The sequence below is a fragment of the Corythoichthys intestinalis genome, chromosome 9, assembly GCF_030265065.1.
Source record: "Corythoichthys intestinalis isolate RoL2023-P3 chromosome 9, ASM3026506v1, whole genome shotgun sequence".
In the NCBI taxonomy this organism is placed as follows: domain Eukaryota; kingdom Metazoa; phylum Chordata; class Actinopteri; order Syngnathiformes; family Syngnathidae; genus Corythoichthys; species Corythoichthys intestinalis.
The window spans coordinates 4,667,864-4,691,378 of record NC_080403.1 but is presented as its reverse complement, the minus strand read 5'-3'; the positions used below and the strand labels follow the sequence as shown (position 1 = coordinate 4,691,378).

Sequence of the window (23,515 nt, the reverse complement as noted above, 5' to 3'; positions counted from 1 at the left end):
TGTCATGACAGAACATCGCTTCAATGATATCTGGCACCATCTAGCGTCGTGAATGGGTATAACGTCTAGACCGCGAATATAAGATGACCCCCTCTTTTTCAGTCTTATTTCAATGCAAAAAACACCGTCTTATATTCGGGCCCATACGGTATATTTTTGTGATCTATCAATTTTGTTTGCGTTTCCACATTATATTTCCACGAGGGGACTTTGAACGCACCGAAATTGTTAAAAATAATTAAATAAAAGTTTACCTCAGAGTTAATGTTTGCATGTTTGAAAAAGTATTAAACCCCACTTCCTAAACCCTCTCTACACACAGTTTTTAATTCTAGTATTTTTTATATTGAAGATACAGAGCTGAAAATGATTGTTTTTCATGCGCTTATATCACTCAAATATGTATGTGATTAATTTAGTTTTGAGTAAAATTAAAATAATAACATAATTATGATAAAACAAATCACTTCAAATACAAAAAAATAATTAAAGAGTGATGGTTATCTGGCCAGCCGGCTCTACCAATGAGGTGTTCCTTATTATTATTTTTTTTTTATAAGGGAGTTGGCAACCCTAGTGGCATGCACAGAGTATTTGAATAATTTGTAGCGCACTGTCGCACATTTATTGTTTATGTGTGGGGGCTGTTCCATAAATGCACTTTCTTGAGGTTCCCTGAGCTTTGGAACCCTCGAAAAGTGAGTCCCGAAAGTAGCAAAGCCATTTTTGCAGCTGCCTTGCCTTCCTCTTTAAAATATTAAAAGTTGCGGCTTTCATGTGCAACAATGAAAAATAAATACATTCGTGCTTGGGACTTTGTTTCCTGGCTTTGGCTAGGTTTGTCTTTTACCGTTGTGTTATGCCATTGTGATAGCAATCGGGCTGCAAATAACGATTATTTTTTATAAACAATTAATTGGACGGTTATTTAAACGATTAATCGGATCAATATCACTTTTTTCCTTTACCTTCACAATTTACCTTGAAGTTGTTTAAGGCATGTTGAAAGTAACAATAAAAACCAAACGGATGACTTTTTCCTTAAAAAATAATATTTTATTATAGCTACCTGAGTTAACTGAAAAGAATTTCTTAGTACACAAATCAGACAAAAATCATTCAAATAAAAAAAAATACTGCTGATTGACATATTTTTTGTGGGCAAAGCACTGATATAAATTGTGTCAATGACTCATTTATAAAGATGCACGATAATATCGGTCACCGATAATTATGGGCCGATAATGGCAATTATGACGTCACACAGATCCAGATAATAATCCAGATAATAAAAAAATTCAACCGATAATGCAATCCGATAATTATATACTTGATTTAGCCTCCAAATGTGCGCAACCGAAGAATTCAGCACGCCGCCTCCTCAACCCCTCCTCTCTCTGAAGCCCCTGAGGGAGGAGGGGTCGACAAGTAGCCGTCTTCCGACGGAGCCCGCCGCTCTGGCCGGTCCGGCAGGCCGTTGGCGAGGCGGGCTGAGCCCGGTTCCCCGGCGGCGGAACCTCCGGTGAACACCCCGGTTTCTTGAGCGTTCCCCCAAGGCGAGCAAGACGCGAGGCGTGCGCCTCCGTCCGGTGTGGAACCAGGCCTCGAATACGCCGCGGCGAATCGGCCGGATTATCCGGTACGAACGTGGCTGCCGCCGCCGAGACAAGACATGATTTTTTTTTTACCGAAATGACCCGAGAGCCAAAGCCCGGATAAAAAAATAATGCACTTAATACGACCACCATTCTTCATGAAAAACGTGCCAATTACATGTTCACCACGGACATTTGGACAAGTGATGTCCAGTAAGCAAGCTTATCATGACAGCACAGTGATTAGATGATAATTTAAACATGCAGAAAAAAAGTCAGTAATGCATTCAGTATGTAAAAGGACGAGCGGTCAGATGACTTTGTAACGCTGCCTTTATTTTCGGCTTAACAAAACTCAGGCACAAAACAACAAGCACGGGATGCGAGCTCCAACTCCGTCCAAATAGTACTGCCGTGTATCAGTTTGGCTGCTGTAAAGCAATTGTCGTGAGTGCCGCAAAGGTAGACAAAGCGCTGCAGAATGGATACATGTCATCTCACTCTTTAGAGTTAATCATTTTTACAGTGTGCAACAAAGCATATGACATTAGCTATCACTTTTCAAATGATTTAACTTATTTGTCTGCTCAATTACAGCCACAGTGGATAATCAAAACTTATTGGCACTTATTAACACTTATTAATTCAAATATGCACATTCCTGTTGTATGAAATAACAATAATATTCTGTAGCCACAAATATTCAAAATCTTTCTTCCTTCCAATTTTTTAATTTTTTTTATTTTTAGGATTAAGTATAATATATTTATTGCTTAAAATAAGGCTGTTAAGATTATTTTCAGCTAGCTATTTTTCTTCCAAGAAATCTGAGAGAAATACACTTGAAGCACTAGCAGATAATTTCACTTATTTCCAATAGATTGACACTTAAAACTGACTAGTTTTAAGGAGGTGTGTTTTTGCAGTGTAGTAATGTTATATATGTTAGGAATGGCTTACTTTTAAAGGCATTTTTGTGCGACTTAGGTATTTACTCTATAAGTAGTTGTTGCCAAAAGTTTACCATTACACAATGTCAGACAATCTGTCATTATTTAGATGTTGGAATTGACTACTTATTCATATTTTATGTTGAAAAAAAAAAGAGCAATAAATTATATTTTTGCACAGTAATATTTTCTCTTGTGTATACTTTAAAATTTTCCATAAATCTTTTAATATAATTATCGGCTTGACATTTTTGGTTATCGGTTGGAATGAGGAGGAAATTATCGGTTATCGGTATCGGTTGAAAAATGTATTATCATGCATTACTACTCATTTATTTCCTCAAACAAACTAAACAACAAAATCGAAATAGGAGGAAGCAGACTGCAATGAATCAATTTTCTTTATCACACAGTTCTTTATAAATACAATCCAAATCCAATTTCAAAGCACACTCTTATATGACAATTTACAGTTTGAATGGGAGTTTGTGTTGAAATGAGACTCTAAGCAGCTGTTACATGAATGAGTTTATGTGTGTGGTTTCTTTATAAAATGAAATGAGCCAACTTTACGATCTAACAAAAACACAAGTGCTAAAATGCTTTTCCAAAACACATAACAAACGTACACTTAAGACACTGATTAGCATAACCACTAACTAGCTCAGCGCTCCCTGCTAAGTAGTAATGTCTCATCAACAAACAATACAATCATCTTCATTTACTCACCTCTGACAGAGGCACACTGGATCTAACAACATAAAAGACAATCTAACTATCGACACTTGGTAATATTATTGATTCAGCAACCCTACAGCAGCAGCAGCTGCAGCGGTAAACTCTTTCTCTCTTGCTCTAATCGCTGGTGTGCGCGCCAGCCTCACATTACACACAAACAAGAACTCAAACGAGACTGCTCATAGCTGCCGGCAAAAATCGATTATAAAATTAGTTGGTAACTAATGTATTCATTGATTTTAATCAATTCAATCAATTAGTTGTTGCAGCCCTAGATAGCAACAATAAGTCCACTATCTTAGTGGCTGGTTGCTATTATGAAGAGAAGAGTCAGAAAGTGAACACTGGCAGAACAGATCAGATACAGTATCGGATATGAATACGACCGGGGACCCTACAGACAAACGGCGTGTGGTGCTAGTAGAGACATTGAGGCTCTCCAGTATATGTGCGCCCACTAATAAAGCCAAGGTCATTGTCAGGCATGCTATTAGCACCTACCCTTGCCCACACAGGACACCTTAATGCCCCTAAACCTGTTCCCTCTTGAGCTCCGACCCTGATCATGAACAATAGCAAGTAGGTAAGCAGCTCTTTGTTGCTCGATTCTGGTCATATTTTTAACAAATGCTGTAGTTTGCATTTGCCTGGGACTGAACCCACCCACGCACACACCCACGCGCACACAAGATGTTGTTGTTAAATGATGGCCTGATTTCTGCCATTTGTCCCTTCATTTCCAAGCCAAGTGTAATGCATTTCATAATAAATTAACGCTGAACAGTTTCCATTTCTCTCAAGATATCAACAACAACAACAAAAAAATGTCACCAAAAGCGTTTAGAGTAAATTTAAACCAAACATTAACATTCTTGCTTTTTTTTTTTTCCTTTTTGATGCAACATCACCGCTAACCATGCTAATGATGGCTGCCAGCAGTTGGTGCAGTTTCCATGTTTTAAACTAGCTCCCTCACCCGCGTGGAAATGTGGGCCACGTGGAGATTTGCATACTTATTGATTTCCCATCTTTCCGTCTTGAAAGAATAAACCCTTTGATGTGTCGGGGGAATGTGTTTATTGATGACGCAGCTGAAGGGACATCAAAATGTCATTAATTGTCGCACACGCATGCAGAGCACATGCTGGCAATCACGACTTGCATAGATGCACAAAAACATGCGCCCGCATGCACGCGTGATACGAGACCGGCTGCTGCTTGGCGAGATCAATGAGAGTACATGCTAGGTCCTCTCTGAGAGACAATTAAAAGGGAATGGATAATGAGGCTATTTATAGATTGATCTATTTGTAACAAGGGCATTCTCCTACGTAGGAGCCGGGAATGCTTTTCTCTCCTTGCATCATCCCTCTCCCTCTCTCTCCCTCCGAATATCCTTTATATTCATTTAATGGTTCATCCCCCCTTGTCATTCACTGGTTATTTTGTTCAGATATGGTGCACACGTGACACGTTATCAGGTACCTTCCAGGGGCACTCCCGGGAGACCCTGGTGACGCACAACTGCGTGACATAACGACGTCCTCTCTTGTGTGGGGATGTTCAATGCAGTGTGCAAACACTGTGGTGCTACAATGAGATGCACTTTCCTTCCATAGATAGATAACCAGCAATGTGGTATGCCTTCGATCTGGATCATGACCTCTCTTTTCCATAGGTCCTTCTTTTGTTAGATATAGACATAGAATGCTTTGGACTCATAACAGTTATTTCTAGAGATATCCCAATCGCATACTCCGAGTCACCTGATTTTGAGAACCTGCCGAGTCCTGATCTGATACCGAAAAAAAAAACGTTTTTATTATTTTTATTTTAACAAAAGTTCCAAACATGTTACTGTCGCACAGTGCAGCCTTCGTAATGTGAATTGTTTTCAAACAAGAATAATGTAGAAAAATGCTTTTCTTTATTAAATGCTTCATTGAGTGAGTCTACTCAAATTCACTCTCGCTTTGATGGCCATGCTACTGAGAACAGCCTCTCACTTACACTAAGAGTTGCTAGAGCACACTTATGCCAGTTTAATCATGATTGACACGTTTGTGCCTTTGATGGTAGAGCTACCAAGCTTCTCTGGAAAGATCAAAGCTCCAAACCTGACAATCATCGATAACATTAAGTACCAAACCCAAGCTGCAAAGGACAGTTTGGCCGCACTGATTAGTAGGAGGGAGGGTGTGGCGCTGTACGAGCATAAAGCAGAAAACCATGAATATATTGTTAAATTAAAAACGTGATCCTTTTCACTCGATTCCGATCCACTGAAAAATGGCGCAATCGGCCTGATTTCCAAACACGTGATGACATCCCTAGTTATTTCCCATATTGGTGTACATGATGTGATATTCTTTGGAGTCCGAGCGGTACCTTTCCCTTTCCATTGGGTGATTTCTAGATCACACATGATTTGGTATTCTTGCGTTTATAAAACAGTGTGTGTTGTTCAGCATTCTTAGTCTAGGTCCATACTGCAGGTCTTAATGCACAATTCCGATTTTTTTGTCATATCTGTTTTTTTTTGCCGTGCCCGTTCAGGCTGCCTTTGTCCATTGAGCCCATTCAAGTATTACACATGCGCACTAATTCGCAGTCCGACACACACTGAGCAAACTTACCCGCATGTGCAGAAGCATCAAAACAAATAACTACGCACTGTGCGTGCATGACGCATACACAAAAGCCTTATGTGTGTGCATCTGTTTGCCCTGACTCGGCCATGTAAGAAATACTGAAATATTGCTTATTTGGCGCACAGTAAGAAACCGAGCATTATCAGGCTTATCCTTTTCTTCATTGTATTATTTTATGACTGTGGTCAAGCCAGCCTTCTGCTTAGTAAAAGCCAAGTTCAAGCTTAGTGCTAACGCAAAAGAACGTTGGTGCTAACGCAAAAGAACGGCTACATTGCTGCCGTCATTCATGCCGCTGTCGCTCAATGTTGCCCAGATCGGATTTAAACCACATACGAAAGTGACCCAGATCAGATTTGAAATGGTCCACTTCTATGCTACTTGTCATGTTCAGACCGTCAACTTAATGCCTCACTGGAGTCTGAAAAACACGAAATAATCAGAATCATGCATTAAGACATGCGGTCTGAACCTAGCCATAGTGATCCCTTTCCATAAATTGCTTGATCGATCACACAAAATGTAATATGCTTTGGAACCTAAGCAGTTTTTTTTTCGTTGAAAAATCCCTAACCAGGAAATGTATTGTTTATATTAATTCAATTTTGCATGAAATTTCTTTTCCAGAGATCGGTGGCTTGTGTATCAACTGGTATGATTTGGACCATGAGCTGTTTTTGTCTATAAATCAATAGAAAACTGCAATCATGAATCATAAGCGGATCCTTTCCATAGATATTGCAGGATGTATTATAATTTGGATTTTGAGCTCTTCATTGAAATACATACGTACGATGATTAATTCATACATGATTTGGTAAGCTTTGGCTGATGTGCAAGGTCTATTCTTTATGATGATTTTTTTTTTTCTTGTAATAGTGAACAATATCCAGAGGTGGGTAGAGTAGTCAAAAATTATACACAGGTAACATTAGCAGTAGCATTTCTTCAAAATAATATTACTCAAGTAAAAGTAGTCATCCAAGAAATGTACTCAAGTATAAGTAAAAAAATTATTTGGTGAAAAGAATACCGAAGTAATGAGTAGCATTGTGAATAACTGATTAAGATGTTTTTTTTAACATTGGTGTTTTTTTCTTTCTCAGCACAAAGTTATTTACGTATATGAACTGCTATTATGATGCTGTACTATAACATATTATATAAACACATTAAGCCAAAGAAATACAAAAAGAGAACAACATTGAATTCCTTAAAGAAAAAAAAAATCTACAGAAATTAAGCATTAACTGTTCAAAGAGTATGAGTGCTCTCTAGTGGAGAAAACATATTATTACTATTACTATTACTATTACAATTACTATAACAAGTATTACTAACATAACTATTATGAAACTTAAAGGATCATATCTCCGGTTTTCCGTGGTCAATCGGTGCCAAATAAAAACTGAGAGATTAAAATCCGCGCTTTAGAGTCATGTTAATGGCTATGTGAAATACCGTATTTTTCGGACTATAAGTCGCAGTTTTTTAATGGTTTGGCTGGGGGGGGGCGACTTATACTCTGGAGCGACTTGTGTGTAAAAATATTAACATATTATTATATCATTCACATGTTATTTTGGTGTTTTAGAGTGACACTGATGGTTTGGTGAACTTGTTAGCATGTTCTTTATGCTATAGTCAGGGGTGCACTTAATTTTTTTGCTCAGGTTCTCAGAGGAGGACCTGGAAATGTGACTTGGTCCTCATTGAGCTTGAGAGCCGACCCGCCTGATGCGGTAAAATTATGACAAGCTTTACTTAGAGCCAATTACCTTTAATTAATTATATTAACAATTAATGCTCGATTAACATCAACTGGCACAACAAAATTGCCATTACTTCGAAGTGAAATGTAAAGAAATAAACATAAAAGCACTAATTCAAAATAAAGGGCATTATGTGGCTCCCACATTAACTCCAAGTCTTGGGATGGGACCTCATAAGAGCTCATTGAACGTGCATGTTTAGCTTTGTGAAATGCGAGCAAAAACACGTTTGTCAGTGCATGGCGCTGTGCAGGGCGAGTGGGGTGCTGTCTGACATCGATAGTTTGCTTAAGTGCCACATGCTCTGTTTTTTTCGTGCTTTTCAAAGTTTGGATGGCTGAAATTCTTTGACCCTACTACATAAAATGCGCTGCTCTTATTAGCGACATTGGAATTCTCACGGCAAATTTTGTACCACAATTCCGTGCGAGCATCAGTTGCTTCTAGTCATGGTACCTCCTGCAGCCACTTTTCAGCAAAAGTCCTTTTTTTCGGTAGCTCCGGTGACGTCTCTGTCGTCTGTCTGTCTTTTGACGGGGGTGGGGGAACAAGGAAATAATTACCGGTACTCAGTGGGGCCTGCCTCTTTGACATTTTGAGAAGTGATTTTCTCGTGTCCGCCGCAATTCCAGTGGTCAGCCATCGGTACGCAAAAGCGTATGGAAACCGTTGAGGGTCAGCGCGTTTGTCTACGTCCAGTACGTATGCGCGCATGCGGACCACTTATGTGCACCCCTGGCTATAGTTATCTGATGAACTATAATTAATAGCTATGTTACGTAAACATATCGGCCACGTTCGCATTTCGTTGTTCATGCATCATGTAACATTATCATCCTGCAGACTTATTCAGCATGCTGTTCTCTATTGTGTTTTTATTTTAAATTGCCTTTCAAGATGACATATCTGTTCTATGTGTTGGATTTTATGAAGTAAATTTCCCCCCAAAATACAACTTATACTCCGGTGCAACTTTTATGTTTTTTTTCTTCTTCTTTGGGAATTTTATGGCTTTTGTGACTTCTACTCAGGTGCGTCTTAGGCTAAGTTCATACTACAGGTCTTAATGCACAAATCCGATTTTTTGTCATATCTGTTTTTTTGGCGTGCCCTTTCAGACTGCCTTTGTCCATTGAGACCTTTCAAGTACTACGCATGCACACTAATTCGCAGTCCGACACGCGCTGAGCAAGACGACCCGCATGCGCAGAAGCATCAAAACAAAAGACCACACATGCTGTCATCCGTCATTCCAGGGATATCATATTTTGCTTTTTAAAAAACACAAATAACAGACATAAATAATCCCAGTTTAGGTTTATATTCAAAGGATATGGATCGATAGCATGCACGCACTGTCCGTGCATGTCACACACACATACGGGCAGTTTGCTCCAACTCTCGGCCGTGTAAGCAATGTTCAAATATTGCTTATATGGAGCAGACAGAAAACCGATCATTCTCAGGCTTATCCTCAGCCCATTTTTATTTTTTTTATGACTGTTGTCAAGTCCGACCCTTCCTAAAAATCTGTGTTCAAGGCAAGCTAGGCGCTAATGACGCACAGCTGCAGAGCTACCGTAGCGTCTCTCTCGCTTTTTGATGATGTAATTGCTGCATGAATGAGAGACTGGACAGTCTGGAAAAATATGGCCCAGATCGGATTTGAACCACATACGAAAGTGACCCAGATCGGATTTGAAATGGTCCAGTTCTATGCGACTTGTCACGTTCAGACCGTCAAGTTAATGCCTCACTCGAGTCGGAAAAACACAAAAAAATCGAATTTGTGCATTAAGACCTGTAGTATGAATGTAGCCTTATAGTCCGAAAAATGCGGTCCTTACTTTTTTAGGGTGCTTCAAAGACGCTAGATGACAACAACAACAAAATGGTACAACTGAGTCATGTGATTATTGTTACAACATCTTATGGTGAAACTGGTTTATCCCTTGTTGGCGTCTCTGGCAAAAAAAAAAAACAAAAAAAAAGTACGGTAAAATCAAATATGTAGAAAAAAGAGACAAAATGTAACGACTAGTGTAGCCCAAAATAACAGAGTAAGAGTGTTTCCTCTTCACAAATCTACTCAAGTGAAAATGAAAAGTATGGCTTAGTAAAACTACTCTTTGAAGTACATTTTTCTCAAAAAGTTACTCAAGTAAATGTTAGGGAGTAAATGTAACGCGTTACTATCCATCTCTGACAATATCAACATAACAACATTGTTTCCTCACTCATATTCTATCGTCTTACTGACCATCCTTGTGGCCATTTTTCTCAGGACTCACAGGTGCCCAAGGCGACTTGGACAAAAGGAAAGAAGAATTTGGGAAAAACCTGATACCTCCAAAGAAGCCAAAAACCTTCCTTCAGCTGGTATGGGAGGCCTTGCAGGACGTCACCCTCATTATCCTGGAGGTTGCTGCTCTCATCTCGCTGGGCCTCTCCTTCTACCACCCGCCTGGAGAAGACACTGGAGAATGTGAGTCAATACCTATTTGTCAATGCCAAGCTCAAGTCTGCAAACTGATTCTTATGTTTAGGTTTGATTAGTGGATAGTAGATATTAGGCAGTGTAAAATGCGGAGAGTGAATTTTGGCAGCCTTTGAAGCCTTTTTTTAATTGGCTAAAGCCTTACAATCCCTCTCCCTACGATTAGAAATATCATGGGAAGCAATGTGGGGAAGTAAGGTAACAATTGATATTTTTCTTAACACCTTATGTTATTTGTCAACGCAGAGATGATATATCCATTGGTAGCACTACGCACAGTCATGGTTCCACTTCCCATCATGCATTTGGGCATGGCTACAGTATCATTTACTAAAAGCTCAACAAATACACTAGATGGCAATATTTAGTCGCAATGTACAAAGTCACAAGTCTTTCTATCCATGGATCCCTCTCACAGAAAGAATGTTAATAATGTAAATGCCATCTTGAGGATTTATTGTCATAATAAACAAATGCAATACTTATGTACTGCATGTTGAATGTATACATTCGTCCGAGTTTTATTCATTTTTTTCTTAATGCATTGCCTAAATGTAAATGATCGGGAAAAATTATCGGGAATGATTGGAATTGAATCGGGAGCAAAAAAAAGCAATCGGATCAGGAAATATTGGGATCGGCAGATACTCAAACTAAAACGATCGGGATCAGGATCGGGAGCAAAAAAACATGATCGAAACAACCCTACTAATTACACAGCAAATGACATCTTCCTACCTTTATTACAAGTATGTGCCAGATAAAACTGCCCATCCTTGTTGTTCGGTTTTACCTTTGTGTTGATGTTTGTTTGGTCGCCTATTCCAATGAATTGTGAATTTAAATGGTTCAGCTTTACGTATCAGGCAGTTAACTGCGGTAAACTACTCTGGTCGTAGTTTGAAATAGCAGATTAGCTGCAGTATTTTAGCTTACTGGCTAGGAATACAGTGACAATTAAATATGATTTGAGTGAGAGGCTCTCACTCAAGAGCTTTGTCTAATGTTGTGTTAAAATGATATGTGGTATTTGAACTGTATCAATAGTGATGCTATTTATTGCTGTTTGTTAATGTGACCAAAATGAATAGAATCAATCTGTATTAATTAATTGCCTATCCTTGGAAAATGCACCTCTAACAATTTTGTATGTCTGCTCACCACAATCTCCAGTTGTTGTACAAGCATTTTATTTGTTACAGTCCCTGTAATCTGTAACAAGACGTCTTATTTTTTATTTCTCTTTGACTCAAACAGCATTACTCTTGCAAATTGGTATTAGAAAGTTATTTGGTCTCAGCAAGGATAAATCAGAAAGATGGAATGAGAGAGGTAAACTAGGTAACCCACCTAAGCCACATGAACTAACTAATAGTTACAGTGATATATCCCCATTTCTGTCCAGAAATGTGTGTGCAGTGTAAACACATTTTGTGAAACCTGTGAACTATAATAATAGCATAAGGCATATGCATTTTAAAAACATTAACATTTATAATGTACTCATAATAAAAATAAAATAGACTTCAATTTTACTACTTGAGCACATATTAGTATATATGAACTAATATGCTTAAAGTAGACAAAATATACTTGACGTTGTTCCACTTTAGGACATAAAAGTACATGAAGTACAATTCAAGTTGGAATTTTTCACAAATTAAATACAATTAGAATATATTTAGTATAAAATTAGTTGTTCCAAAATAGCATGCTGTAAGTAAAATTATCCATGAACACACTTAAAGTATACTGAGGATTAGTGTGGCTTCAAGTTCACAAAAGTATGCTTTTGGTAAGCTCGGTAAGTTTTGGTACATTTAACACATTTATTTTTCACCAAGGGAAATCACAGAAGACATGTACATCAAAACACAATTGCAGTTCAAGAGATTTTTTTTCCGCAATATTTTCTTAATTTGGTACAAATTTGAACTGTACGTCAATAACAAGTTAAACAGTGTAAAATTGATAGAAAAAAGGGAAACTTGCTTTTAATGTAGTGCATGTAAAATTCTGTATTCAACTGTATTTAAAGTGCCTGTGACACAAAAAAGTATGTTTATTGGTTTTATGGAAGCGATCGATATATATACCAGTATATATATATTTTTTTGCATCCCGCGTCATGAAAATGAGTGACTTCTGGCCAGAGTCTGGATTGAGGAAGAAGGCAAAGGTGATGTCAGCGAACTAATCATCTTCACAATACAGCCATTACTATAGTATGCAGAAAGACTGTGGATTCAGCTGATTTTGCAGATTAATTCTTATATTTTTTTTCGTCACACCAGCCTGATGTGCTGCAGGCTTTTGTTGCAACACCAGGGAGAGTGGTGTGAGGCTTTTTGGATTTCCAGTAGATCATTCACTGCGAAGAATGGGCAAAACAAGTCCAACAATCTAGAGACCATCGGACGGATGACAAAGTGATTAAGCTATATGTTTTATTTCATGTCAAATACTGTGATCATGGCAAACGTTTTAATAAGGAGGTGGCTTGCATTTTGTTGGTAACAATGCTCCCTCTCCACCGAGCAGACCACTCGGACTTTAAAGGCGTGCCCGCCTATAGAGTGCTATCCTCAGCTTGAGCCAGGGGAGCCCCCCCGCTCTCATCTCCGGTTCTCAATTGTGTCGAGACTTACATCCCCCTCGGCGCTATTCACGTGCCCGCCTAGAGAGCGCTATACTCGGCTTGGGCACGGGGAGCCACGGGTGCTGACGTCGGCCGGTTTGTCCACCAAGAATGTGCCATTTTCATCGTTCATTCCCCTCTGCATCCCTGGCAACAAGCATTGCCCGCCTGCCGGGGCCGCAGCAGAACGACGAGTTGAAATTTGCTCGCCGCGGGAGGCTGGCCGATCGTTGAAGACAATCATCATTTCCGAAAGGTGTGGAAGAGACTTGGAAGAGCCGCTCGGTTCGGGTTAGCATGTCGCCTAGCTTTCACGCCTCCTGTTTTGTTTACCCTCTTTCCTCCGTCTCCGAAGCCGGAGCAGGAAAATGACAAAAGCCATTACGCTGTAATTTAGCCCTGTCTTACAGAGTAAATGCATTTTTAATATTTCATATTCCATTTGGCACGAGACTGTTATTTGTCATGACCATACAATTAATTTAGCAATTGGGAAAAAAAATACTTAGATAAAAGGAATATCCTGTAAAAACATTGGAGCAGACAGATAAAAACAATGATGACATTTTGCCGCTCTCTGTCACATTTTCCTCGTTCTGAATCTTCCTCCTCCATTGGGCCTCTAAATCAGATGAAATCATTACTCTGCCGATGTCAACACCCAGATGGTGGCACCAGAGCGCTAAAATGACAGGAGTAGCTAAACGGCAGATTGAAAGACTCATTTCTCGTCATCTGCCCTTTGTTAAATTGTTGTAGATAGTCAAATCGTCTAAAAATATGATTTTAATTCACATAATAATGGTATTTAAGATTTTTTTTAATGGTGTCACAGGCACTTTAAACTTTTGGTTTCAACTGTAAGTTGTCATTTAATTTGAAACAACCAACAATGATCTCAAATTAAAGGCCTTGAAGAGTGCCTTCCATATCTACACCTGTTCTGTAAATAGGCTCTGCTGCATTATATAACCAATAAATAACTTTTTTTTCTCCCTGAAATACTCACCATTGCTTACTCATGCAACAGATTGACACATGTTCACTTAAGGGTGGGGCCGGGACTGGACATATATACTACAGTACATGCAAGTGCACGGACATGTTAGCGGGAGGTTAATGAAGTGTTGAGTCGAGAAATAACCTTGAGCACCTAGTGTCTATACATTAGCCCCGCGAGCCGTGAAACAGGAAATGAAGACCCATAACGAGGGGCTGAGTCAGCGCCATAAGTCACCACCGCCTGCAGCGTTATGAGAGTAATGGCACTCAGCCCGCTTTGCCAAAAGGGACCAGTCATCATTTTGAAGACTGTAAAAACTTTCGAGGATGACCAGAGGTGTGTGCGTTTTTTGTTTTGTTTTTTAATTTAACATATTTTTGTTGGTAACATGCCCAATGATTATATTTATACAGAATATTGATCAATTACTAATATCTTTAAGGTGCAAAATTACAGTAATATATTTATATAACGAATATATTTGTCCTAACTTTTTTACTTCTCATTTCTGCGGCTGCGATTTTAGACCGCACCTTGATTTTGCACACTTTGCAAAAGATGCTGGATTCTGCTGAATAAGTCACTATGCTTATAACTTGGTCTCAGTCGTTAAAAAAAACTCTCCCATTTAACTTGTCGATGCATTTAATGTAGAGATTGAATATGAACAGGAAGATGCACACAACGCAGGATGAGGATTTACTGTGTTGCAGTCCATAAAGCAATTGATTGCATTGCAGCATTAGATTTTGTAGCTGTGATATCTGCATAGCTATAGATATCTAAAACTGCCTTTGCTGTTGACAATTTTCTGATTTAAATTTTGTCCCATGTCCAGTTCCTGCACATGTGGCTGGACGACTGCACTGTAGTAAGGAGAGAATGACCAGGGCCATGTATTGTGAGATTTTGGGGAATAACCTCCTTCCTTCAGTTAGGGCATCGAAAATGGGTGGTGACTGTGTCTTCCAACATGACAATGGCCTAAAGCAGAGAACCAGAACTACCAAGGAGTGGCTTTGTAAAAAGCATATCAAGGTTCTGGAGGGGCTTAGACAGTTTCCAGACCTAAACCCAATAGAAAATCTTTGGAGGAAGCTCAAACTCTGTGTTTCTCTGTAACAGCCCAGAAACCTGATTGATCTAGACAAGATTTGTGTAGAGCAGTGATGCAAAATCCCTGCTGTAGTCTGTGCAAACCTGGTGAAAGGTTACAGGAAACATTTGACCTCTGTAATTGTAATCAAGCCTACTGTAGCAAATATTAACACATTTTCTCAGGTGTTCAAATACATATTTGTGGCAGTAAATTATAATAATTAAAAAAAAAAAATCATACAATGCGTTTCGGGTTTTGTTTTTCTCTCACAGTGGACAAGCGCCTACCATGAACATTTCAAACCTGCCTAATACGTCTAAGTGGGAGGACTTGTAAAATCGCAGGGTGTTCAAATACTTATTATTATTATTATTAGTATTTGTGTATATATTTTGTGTGTGTTTGTAAATATGACTGGAAGTCAGTGCCACACTCTTCATGAACCTCAACTAGGATTGTGCCGGTATGAGATTTTGTCGGTATGATAACCTTAAGCAAAAATACAGCGTTTAACAGTATCACGGTATTGCAATTATACCTCTAAAATGTGTGTGTTTTTTTTTTTAGATGTATGGGTTAAAAAAAAAAAAAAAAAAGTCAATTGAACAGGATTTTTTATTTTTTTACAACATGTCTGCAAATTGGAACATCAACATGAATATTATGTTCAAATACATAATATAACAAAAAATAAATAACTGAAGTATTTTAAATAAAACTGAAATAAGTAGCACTTATAGACTAAACCCACAGCCACAGCTGAAGTTGCTAAACAATAGAACAAAAATAATTATTTTCCATAAAAAAGTAAAACACTTCCAAGTAAAATTGTAAAAATATGTATATCAGGCACTTCACTGACTTTAAAGCTCCAGCTCAACATTTTTATAGTTTGCTCATTGTGTACATTTTTTTCTCTCAGTCCAAGTTTGAGCATGTTCACCTTTTCTGGGTTAATATACCACTACTAATATTTATATTAATTAGTAGAATATTATTGAAGAGCGATTGTGTATGACTTGTTTCATTATTTACACATTATACCCCCCCCCCCCCAAACCACACACACACACACACACACACACACACACACACCCACACACACACACACACACACCCTCTCTCAACACAGAAAGTCGCCAGAGAGAAAAAACACCACAGGCTGTATGATGAAAATGTTATTTTGAGCTGATGTTTACATTGACAAAATAATTAAGGTTGCCAACAGTCCCGGATTTTGTGGTACAACCCAGTTCCGTCAGCCCCGGCAGCGGCAGTACCAATTGGAACTTCCTTTATTCTGTCTTGTCCCAAACAATCCGGGACTGTTGGCAAGTACCCTAGCGCGGAAGACTTTAGAAAAGTTGGCTAATGGTAGAAAAGAACCCAGTTAGCCATCTTGGCATGCTAAATAGCCACATTATCTGCCTCATTAAAAGCTAGTTACGTTATAGTATTTGTTTTACCATTGCCAACCATACACATTAAACATGCTGGAGAGAACTCTCGTAGCTTGTGGGAAATGATAGCGTTTATTTACCTTAAATTTTGAATAAAGTGACAGATGATGATCACGTAAATGTGAAATCAAGTTTGAGGTGTTGGTCCCCCTTGCAGCCAAGCTCTGCAAGCAAGTCTTGCACGTCGGATGTCCTTCCTCCTCTAAGCTGTGGCCGTCTGCTTCTTTTCGGTAGCCAAAATACCCCCAGACAAGCGATTTTGTTTTTTTTTCTAGTGTAGTCTATAGCACAGTGTTGCATCACTGACGGGCATAGCAACAACCGGAGGGGAAGGGGTGAGCACTCCCGCTCCATTTCTCACTGCATTTTTGGGACATGAAAAATAACGAATACCGTACTACGGTATGACGGATAATTTTAGTGGTTTTGAAACCGTGACTTTTTAATACCACGGTAAAGCTTGAAACCGGTTACTGGCACATGCCTACTTACCACTCATCATTGATAATGGGTAGTTGTGGCAACCGTGACTGAGAGTAGTGGTTGCTGTTGTTACATCAGGTGTGTTCTGTTCAATGAAGTGCGCTGTTTCTTGGAGTCGTGCGGTGTATGGGGTACAAGAACAGCAAGTGGTAATTCCAAAAGTCTGTCATTCTTCTCCACATCGCTCGCCACAATATTAACGTACCAAATCGATGTGAAGTAGGTCGAGGTGAGCTCTGGTTATACTATTGATTGTTCATTTCACACTAAGCATCAACAAAACATTAAGCAGCGTGTCGAGAGCCAGTGTCTCTTGTGACTTAAATGCATTGTTGAGCGTTTTAGAATAAAGTTTACCTCCACTGAGGTAATCCATTGAGTGTTCTCCCTTCATTTATTTGGGGGGTAGAGTCATTGCTATTTGAAAATGTATGATTAATTAAATTAACATGTGCTGTTTATATTGTACAATTATTTCAGGTTAAAAAATGAAGTTCATCTGCGTATGATGATTGCTGAATGAGCAGCACTAAAGCTAACTAAGGTATCACTTCAATACTGAAAACTCAAAATACACAAATTACTGTAATCTAATTTAAATTAATTTGAGTACTGCAAACTCAAAATAAACAATTTAATCTAATCCAACTATGAAGGTTAATTTGAGTTCTTACAACATGAATTAATTAAGTAATTTGCATCTAATTAATGTCAGTCACATAAGTGACATTTTCTAAGACAGTAAGTTTGCATTTTTTTCAAGTTCCTTTTCATATATACACATGTGTTGCTTGGATCAGGGTGAACCTCACACTACCCTACTTTAGAAAAATGTATATTAAATTGTTGTATCTATCACTTATATATCTATATCTGCCGTCAACACTCGAGAGCCAGTGACATCGGTTCCTGCATGTGCAGTAGCAACCCGTTACGATCGGGTAGTGACAGCTACTATAGTCACGATTTCAGTACAATTATTAAACTGTTTGTCAAAAAATTGCAGCTGTGTGTGTTTTCAAATTTTTATACCAAAACAGTGTTAGAAGCTATGTTTCCCCTGCGGTCTGTGCATGAGTGCACACAGAGGGCAAGAGAAACACAGCGCCTAGCATTGTTTTTGTATGAAATGTTTGGTGCAAGGCGAATGTAACATAACTACAGTTTACAACTGTCCATCACATAGTACAAGTGTACAGTGGCCAGCATTGAGAAGGCGTACGTGCATGTAAGCACTGAATGTGAAGTGCACATTCGGCCGACCAACGTTTAGCCGCTACACCAGTGGAAATGACAACAAAGGTGCATCAAAACTTACTTTTTTGTTAGTTCTATTTTGTGGTCAAAGTCAGGAAAATGCTGACTTCAATTAAAGAAATCCTGAAACGGGTTAGGCTCCAATCTGCACCTCACAACATGCTACTCGCAGACACTACCTATGGTGCATGATGTAAGGTTTGTTAGGTTATTACAATATTTTAACTCTCTTTTGGAGGTTATGCCTCAGTGAGATTTGTGAGTGAGTTTTGATGGTTGCTGCATAATTTTGTTCTCACCATGAGTGGAAGAACCGCTGCAGAGCACGAATGAAAGCGAGCCGATACCACCTCATCCAGCTTTGTTGTTTTATTCTGCAAATCCGCATTCAAACGGGACAGATGTGAACACGCCCTATGGAATCTTACACCGTCATTCAGGAACCGACTGTCTTGCGACCTGGTAGCTATGTAGCATGGGTTAGTATCTATAGATACTCGGAGCCCGAGTTTCTTTGATCACAGCTGATTAATTAATTGCGGTCTAAATGATGCCAGTCTTGCCTGTAGGTTACAAGTTAGCCTCTGGAAGGCATGCGGACACATGCACACACAGCTGTCGTATGCTGCAGCACACTCGTGCCTGTTTATATGTAATTTTTTGGTATATTTAGGGTTTGTTTTTGTTTTTTTATTTGACGTACTGTATATCCATTTTCCAATTTGGGTATTGTAGAAAACATTTTTCAGGTGAGATATATATGGAAAATTGTTTTTTAAATATTATTTTACAGTTAATATTCTATATTATTTTTAAATATATTTTATATAATATTATACAATATAGGCCAAAAGCTTGGACACAACTTCTCATTGGTGCATTTTCTTCATTTTAATGACTATTTTTTATTATATGTAAATTCTCACTGAAGGTAATAAAACTATGAATGTACACGTGTGGAATTATGTACTTTGCTCTGATTACTTTTTTGCAAACTCTTGCCATTCTATTGATAAGTTTCAAGAGGGAGTAACCTAAAATGGTTTTTGACTTCACTGGTATGCCTTTTCAGGGTTAATTAGTGGAATTTATGGCTTTATCAATGGGATTTGGACCTTCAGTTGTGTTGCATTGAATGAGGTGTGTCCAGAGTTTTGGCCTGTACTATACGTTCTAACATTTAGTTTTTATTTGATTTTGATCTTTTTTTTTTTTTTTTCAAGTAAAGTTAAAATTAAATATATTTTTTAAAATGATAAATTATTTCATGTTTGAAAACCTTTTTGTCATTTGAAATAATCTTACATTTCTAAGTATTTTATTTCTTACATTTTATTTTATTTATTTATTTTTTAACTAATGTATTTCTATCCTATCATTTGGTCACACTATACAAACAAGTCATGAATGATTCACTCCCCAAAAAATGGCAAAATGGAATTATAAAAGCTACTGCAGTGATCCCTTGTTTTTCGCGGTTATTGGGGACCAGAACCCACCGTGATAAGTAAAAACCGCGAAGTAGCGCCCCCCCCCCCCCCCCCCCCCCATTTGTGTGTGTGTGTGTGTGATTTAGTATTGGAAATAGAAACATGTAAGACATGTTTTTTTTAAATTTTTTTTTATTTTGGTTTTTCCCCAGAGTATAATTATAACTTAATTTAACTGTAAATGTATAATTTAAACACTTAAAATGTAATAATAATGATAAGTTTTAAACATGTTACTGTCCCACTGAATTTTTAAATAAGAATAAATTTTAAAAAATGCTTGTCTTTATCAAATGCTTCATTGAGTGAGGCCACTCAAATCCACTCAAGCTGCTCACTTACACACAATGAGTTTCCACAGCAACTGTTTAACAAGCGGCACTTGCGGCGCTTTCAAGCATCTCTGGCAATATCAAACCTTAATGTCTGTCAATCATCGTTAACTTTAAGTGCACTGCCTGACGAAGAAAAGCAGCAGGAGGGAGAGTGGGACTACGTTATCAGATCAGGGGTAATCTGTATTAATTTTTCCATTTTGTAATTGAAAAAGAATATGCAATGGACTGAGTTTGAAACGCGAAGTAGCGAGCGATCACTAATTTATTATTAAATGCCATAGTGAAGAGTAAGAAAAAAAATCTAATCAAACTACACCTGAGTACAAAGTGAAAAAATAAAGAGCAAATTTATGTGTATACTCCAGCACCATGGACAGCAGTAACTGGTTTAAGCTGCGGTTATTATGTTTTTGGAGAACGATTGACTGATGCACTGATACAAATTAAAATAACACGTTTTATTTAAACTCCTTGCAAATGTAATGCCCACAACAGAGACTCAATTTTCAAATGTGATGGAGGAAGAGATTCAATCTTTAAGGGGACCATTGAGTAGAGAACAGACCTATGCTAAGGCTACACGATGAATATTGTTCATATATTTAAGGTGTAGGTCTCTATTATAATGCCTAAGACAAACATAGACGTTTTAGTCGTGGTGTCCATAACTTGGGACACACGCACAAGCAGGCCCATTTGTAGCAGGGTAATTTTCAGGGCTGTAGAATGCATCAGCTCCATTTGCCGCTAACAAAGTGGGCCCCATCATTACCTTTAAATGTTTATGGATGTTTCCCTTGTACAGCTTGTGGCACAGTGAAAGGTGGCGCAGAGGACGAAGGTGAGGCAGAGGCGGGCTGGATTGAGGGTGCTGCTATCCTCCTGTCGGTGGTGTGCGTGGTCCTGGTGACCGCCTTCAATGACTGGTCTAAGGAGAAGCAGTTCCGTGGGCTACAGAGCCGCATCGAGCAAGAGCAGAAGTTCCAGGTGGTCCGCGGAAGCCAAGTCATCCAGCTGCCAGTATCAGACATACTTGTTGGCGACATCGCACAAATTAAATACGGTGGGTATTAACTTTTTCTTTTATTTTCCACCTCCAATTTTAAGTGTTAGGTTAACTGAAAACTTTAAATTGATCCTACATGTCAGTGAATATGAATGCTTGTGCCCTCTTTTTCTTTTCTTTCTTTCTTTCTTTCTTTCTTTCTTTGTTCAGAAAAGATTAAACGGCAACAAAAAATACATTTTTCTTTTTTGGGTGATATTTATTTTAAATAACTCATAAGAAAGCATTGAATGATTATGCCGTAGATCAGGGTTTTTATTTGATTTACTTTTGTTCCTTGAAGAATCCAGAAAAGGTTATTTGATTGTGGCTTTCTGAAAAACAATACATTTTTACATTTAGGCACTCCTGCAATCGTCACACTTTTTCTGTTACAAACTGAGCCCGGCCCCTCATCAGAGAAGGGAAGAGTTATGTGGCCCTCACAGGAAAAAGTTTGGGGACCCCTGCCGTAGATAGAAGAAAACACAATGCCTTCCAATGTTGAAATCGTACATATGCACAAACTCAAACTTTACTCACATATACTAATATGGACTACAATATACTGTAGACTAGACTTACAATAACATGGTTTCTTATAAAGTAGTCTTATAGTCTTATAAGTTAATTACTGATTACTCATTACGCCTCAAAAAAGTAATCTAGTTACTTGTTACTCTATTATCAAAGTAACTAACTTCAAAAGTAATTTATCAGTTACTTTTGACCAATATTTCTCTTTGCTGCCTCAACATAAGAATGACAACAGAAAAATGTAATCGCATGTAATTGACTTTCCGATAATTGAATTTAAAGGAGAAATCAGAATTTTTCACATAAAGCTTCACCTTCGAGTTAGCGGGGATTTAATTACCCACTTGATTTCAACCAGCATTTTCAACCAGCTAGCTTAGCCACTCCAGAGCCCTGAAATTAACAAATAACTGACAAACTGCATGGAATTTGTTGAAATCAAATCCACTGACTAACTAAACCCCCGCTAATTTGAAGATTAAGCCTAATGTAAAAAATTCTGAATTTAGGGTTAAGCTTTAACAGCATATCAGAGCCAATGTAAAACAATGCAAATTGACTGCACAGTAATCAACAACACAAATGAATTGCACAGTGCAATAAACGCAAAGGTGGGGGCTGGTGCGAATGCTCGCGCACAACCCAGAAGTATGCCGTACACACACACTGTCAATTTGACCACGAAATGTGGCGGCAACTAAGTACGTTACACTCAATCAGACAACACATCCCAAAGATTCTAAACGAACATATTACCTCACGGCAAAGCTACGAAATGGCCAATCATGTACCTATCGCTGGAACCCTCCAGAATGAAGGAAAAATATTCATTCATGGACACAAACAGATCAACATTCCCTCGCACATCTCAATAGGTGGCTGCACTCCGCTCGAATGAGCACCCGCATCCCGCGCTGGCACACGCTTTTCTCAGTACCAAAATACTTAGCGAGTGTGACTCGAGACCAAAACAAGAAGTATCGTTGAGCGGTTACCATGGAAAAGGACCCGCAGTGAGAAAATGGGAACATTTCTAACATTTTTTATTCAAAATGCTCTTCGTACATGACTACTATATTCTTCATTCTACATACATTATAAGGCAATAACATCATAGTAACGCACCAGACACGAAGGAAACTATCTTTAATCAGATTACTGTTTTGGAAAAATGAACGCGTTAGATTGCTCGTTACTGTAAGACAGTAATCACATTACATTAGCCCGCCCGTCTCCTCAGACCATAGGACATGGTTCCAGTAATCCATGTGCTTTGTTGACATGTCTTCAGCAAACTGTTTGCGGGCTTTCTTGGGTACCGTCTTCAGAAGAGGCTTCCTCCTGGGGTGACAGCCATGCGCACTAATATGATGTAGAGTGCGGCGTATGGTCTGAGCACTAACAGGCTGACCCCCCCACCCCCAACCACCTCTTTAATCTATGCAGCAATGCCGACAGCACTCCTGTAACACATGACATCTGGAGGAAAAATGACAAGCATTACTCAATTTGGACATTTAGCGATGTACGTAGTTTCTAAAGCAGGGGTCCCCAAACTACATCCTCCACATTTGGTCCGGCCCCCTGAACAATATATATATATATATATATTTTTTTTTTTTTTTGCATTTTTAATCATGTTTTCATATGTCTGAATTTAACACATAAATCAACTTAGGGGCATCGTAGCATGTTAAAATTCTAGCCAAAGCAAGCAACTTCAAGAGCATACCGCCATCTAATGCATACAGTGTATCACAAAAGTGAGTACACCCCTCACATTTCTGCAGATATTTAAGTATATCTTTTGGTGGGACAACACTGACAAAATGACACTGACACAATGAAAAATAGTCTGTGTGCAGCTTATATAATAGAGTTAATTTATTTTCCCCTCAAAATAACTCAAAATATAGCCATTAGTATCTAAACCAGGGGTCCCCAAACTTTTTCCTGTGAGGG

General features: G+C 38.5%; 1 protein-coding gene across 12 annotated transcripts in view; it reads left to right on the top strand.

The window, feature by feature from the left end:
• atp2b2 (ATPase plasma membrane Ca2+ transporting 2) overlaps positions 1-23,515 on the top strand; it is a 329,843-nt gene that overhangs the window by 152,263 nt on the left and 154,065 nt on the right. For all 12 annotated transcript variants that reach the window (XM_057845541.1, XM_057845546.1, XM_057845545.1 and 9 more), the window contains 2 exons: positions 9,991-10,191; positions 20,777-21,034. In XM_057845541.1, coding sequence (XP_057701524.1) covers positions 9,991-10,191; positions 20,777-21,034 — 459 coding nt within the window. The remainder of the gene's footprint in view (positions 1-9,990; positions 10,192-20,776; positions 21,035-23,515) is intronic.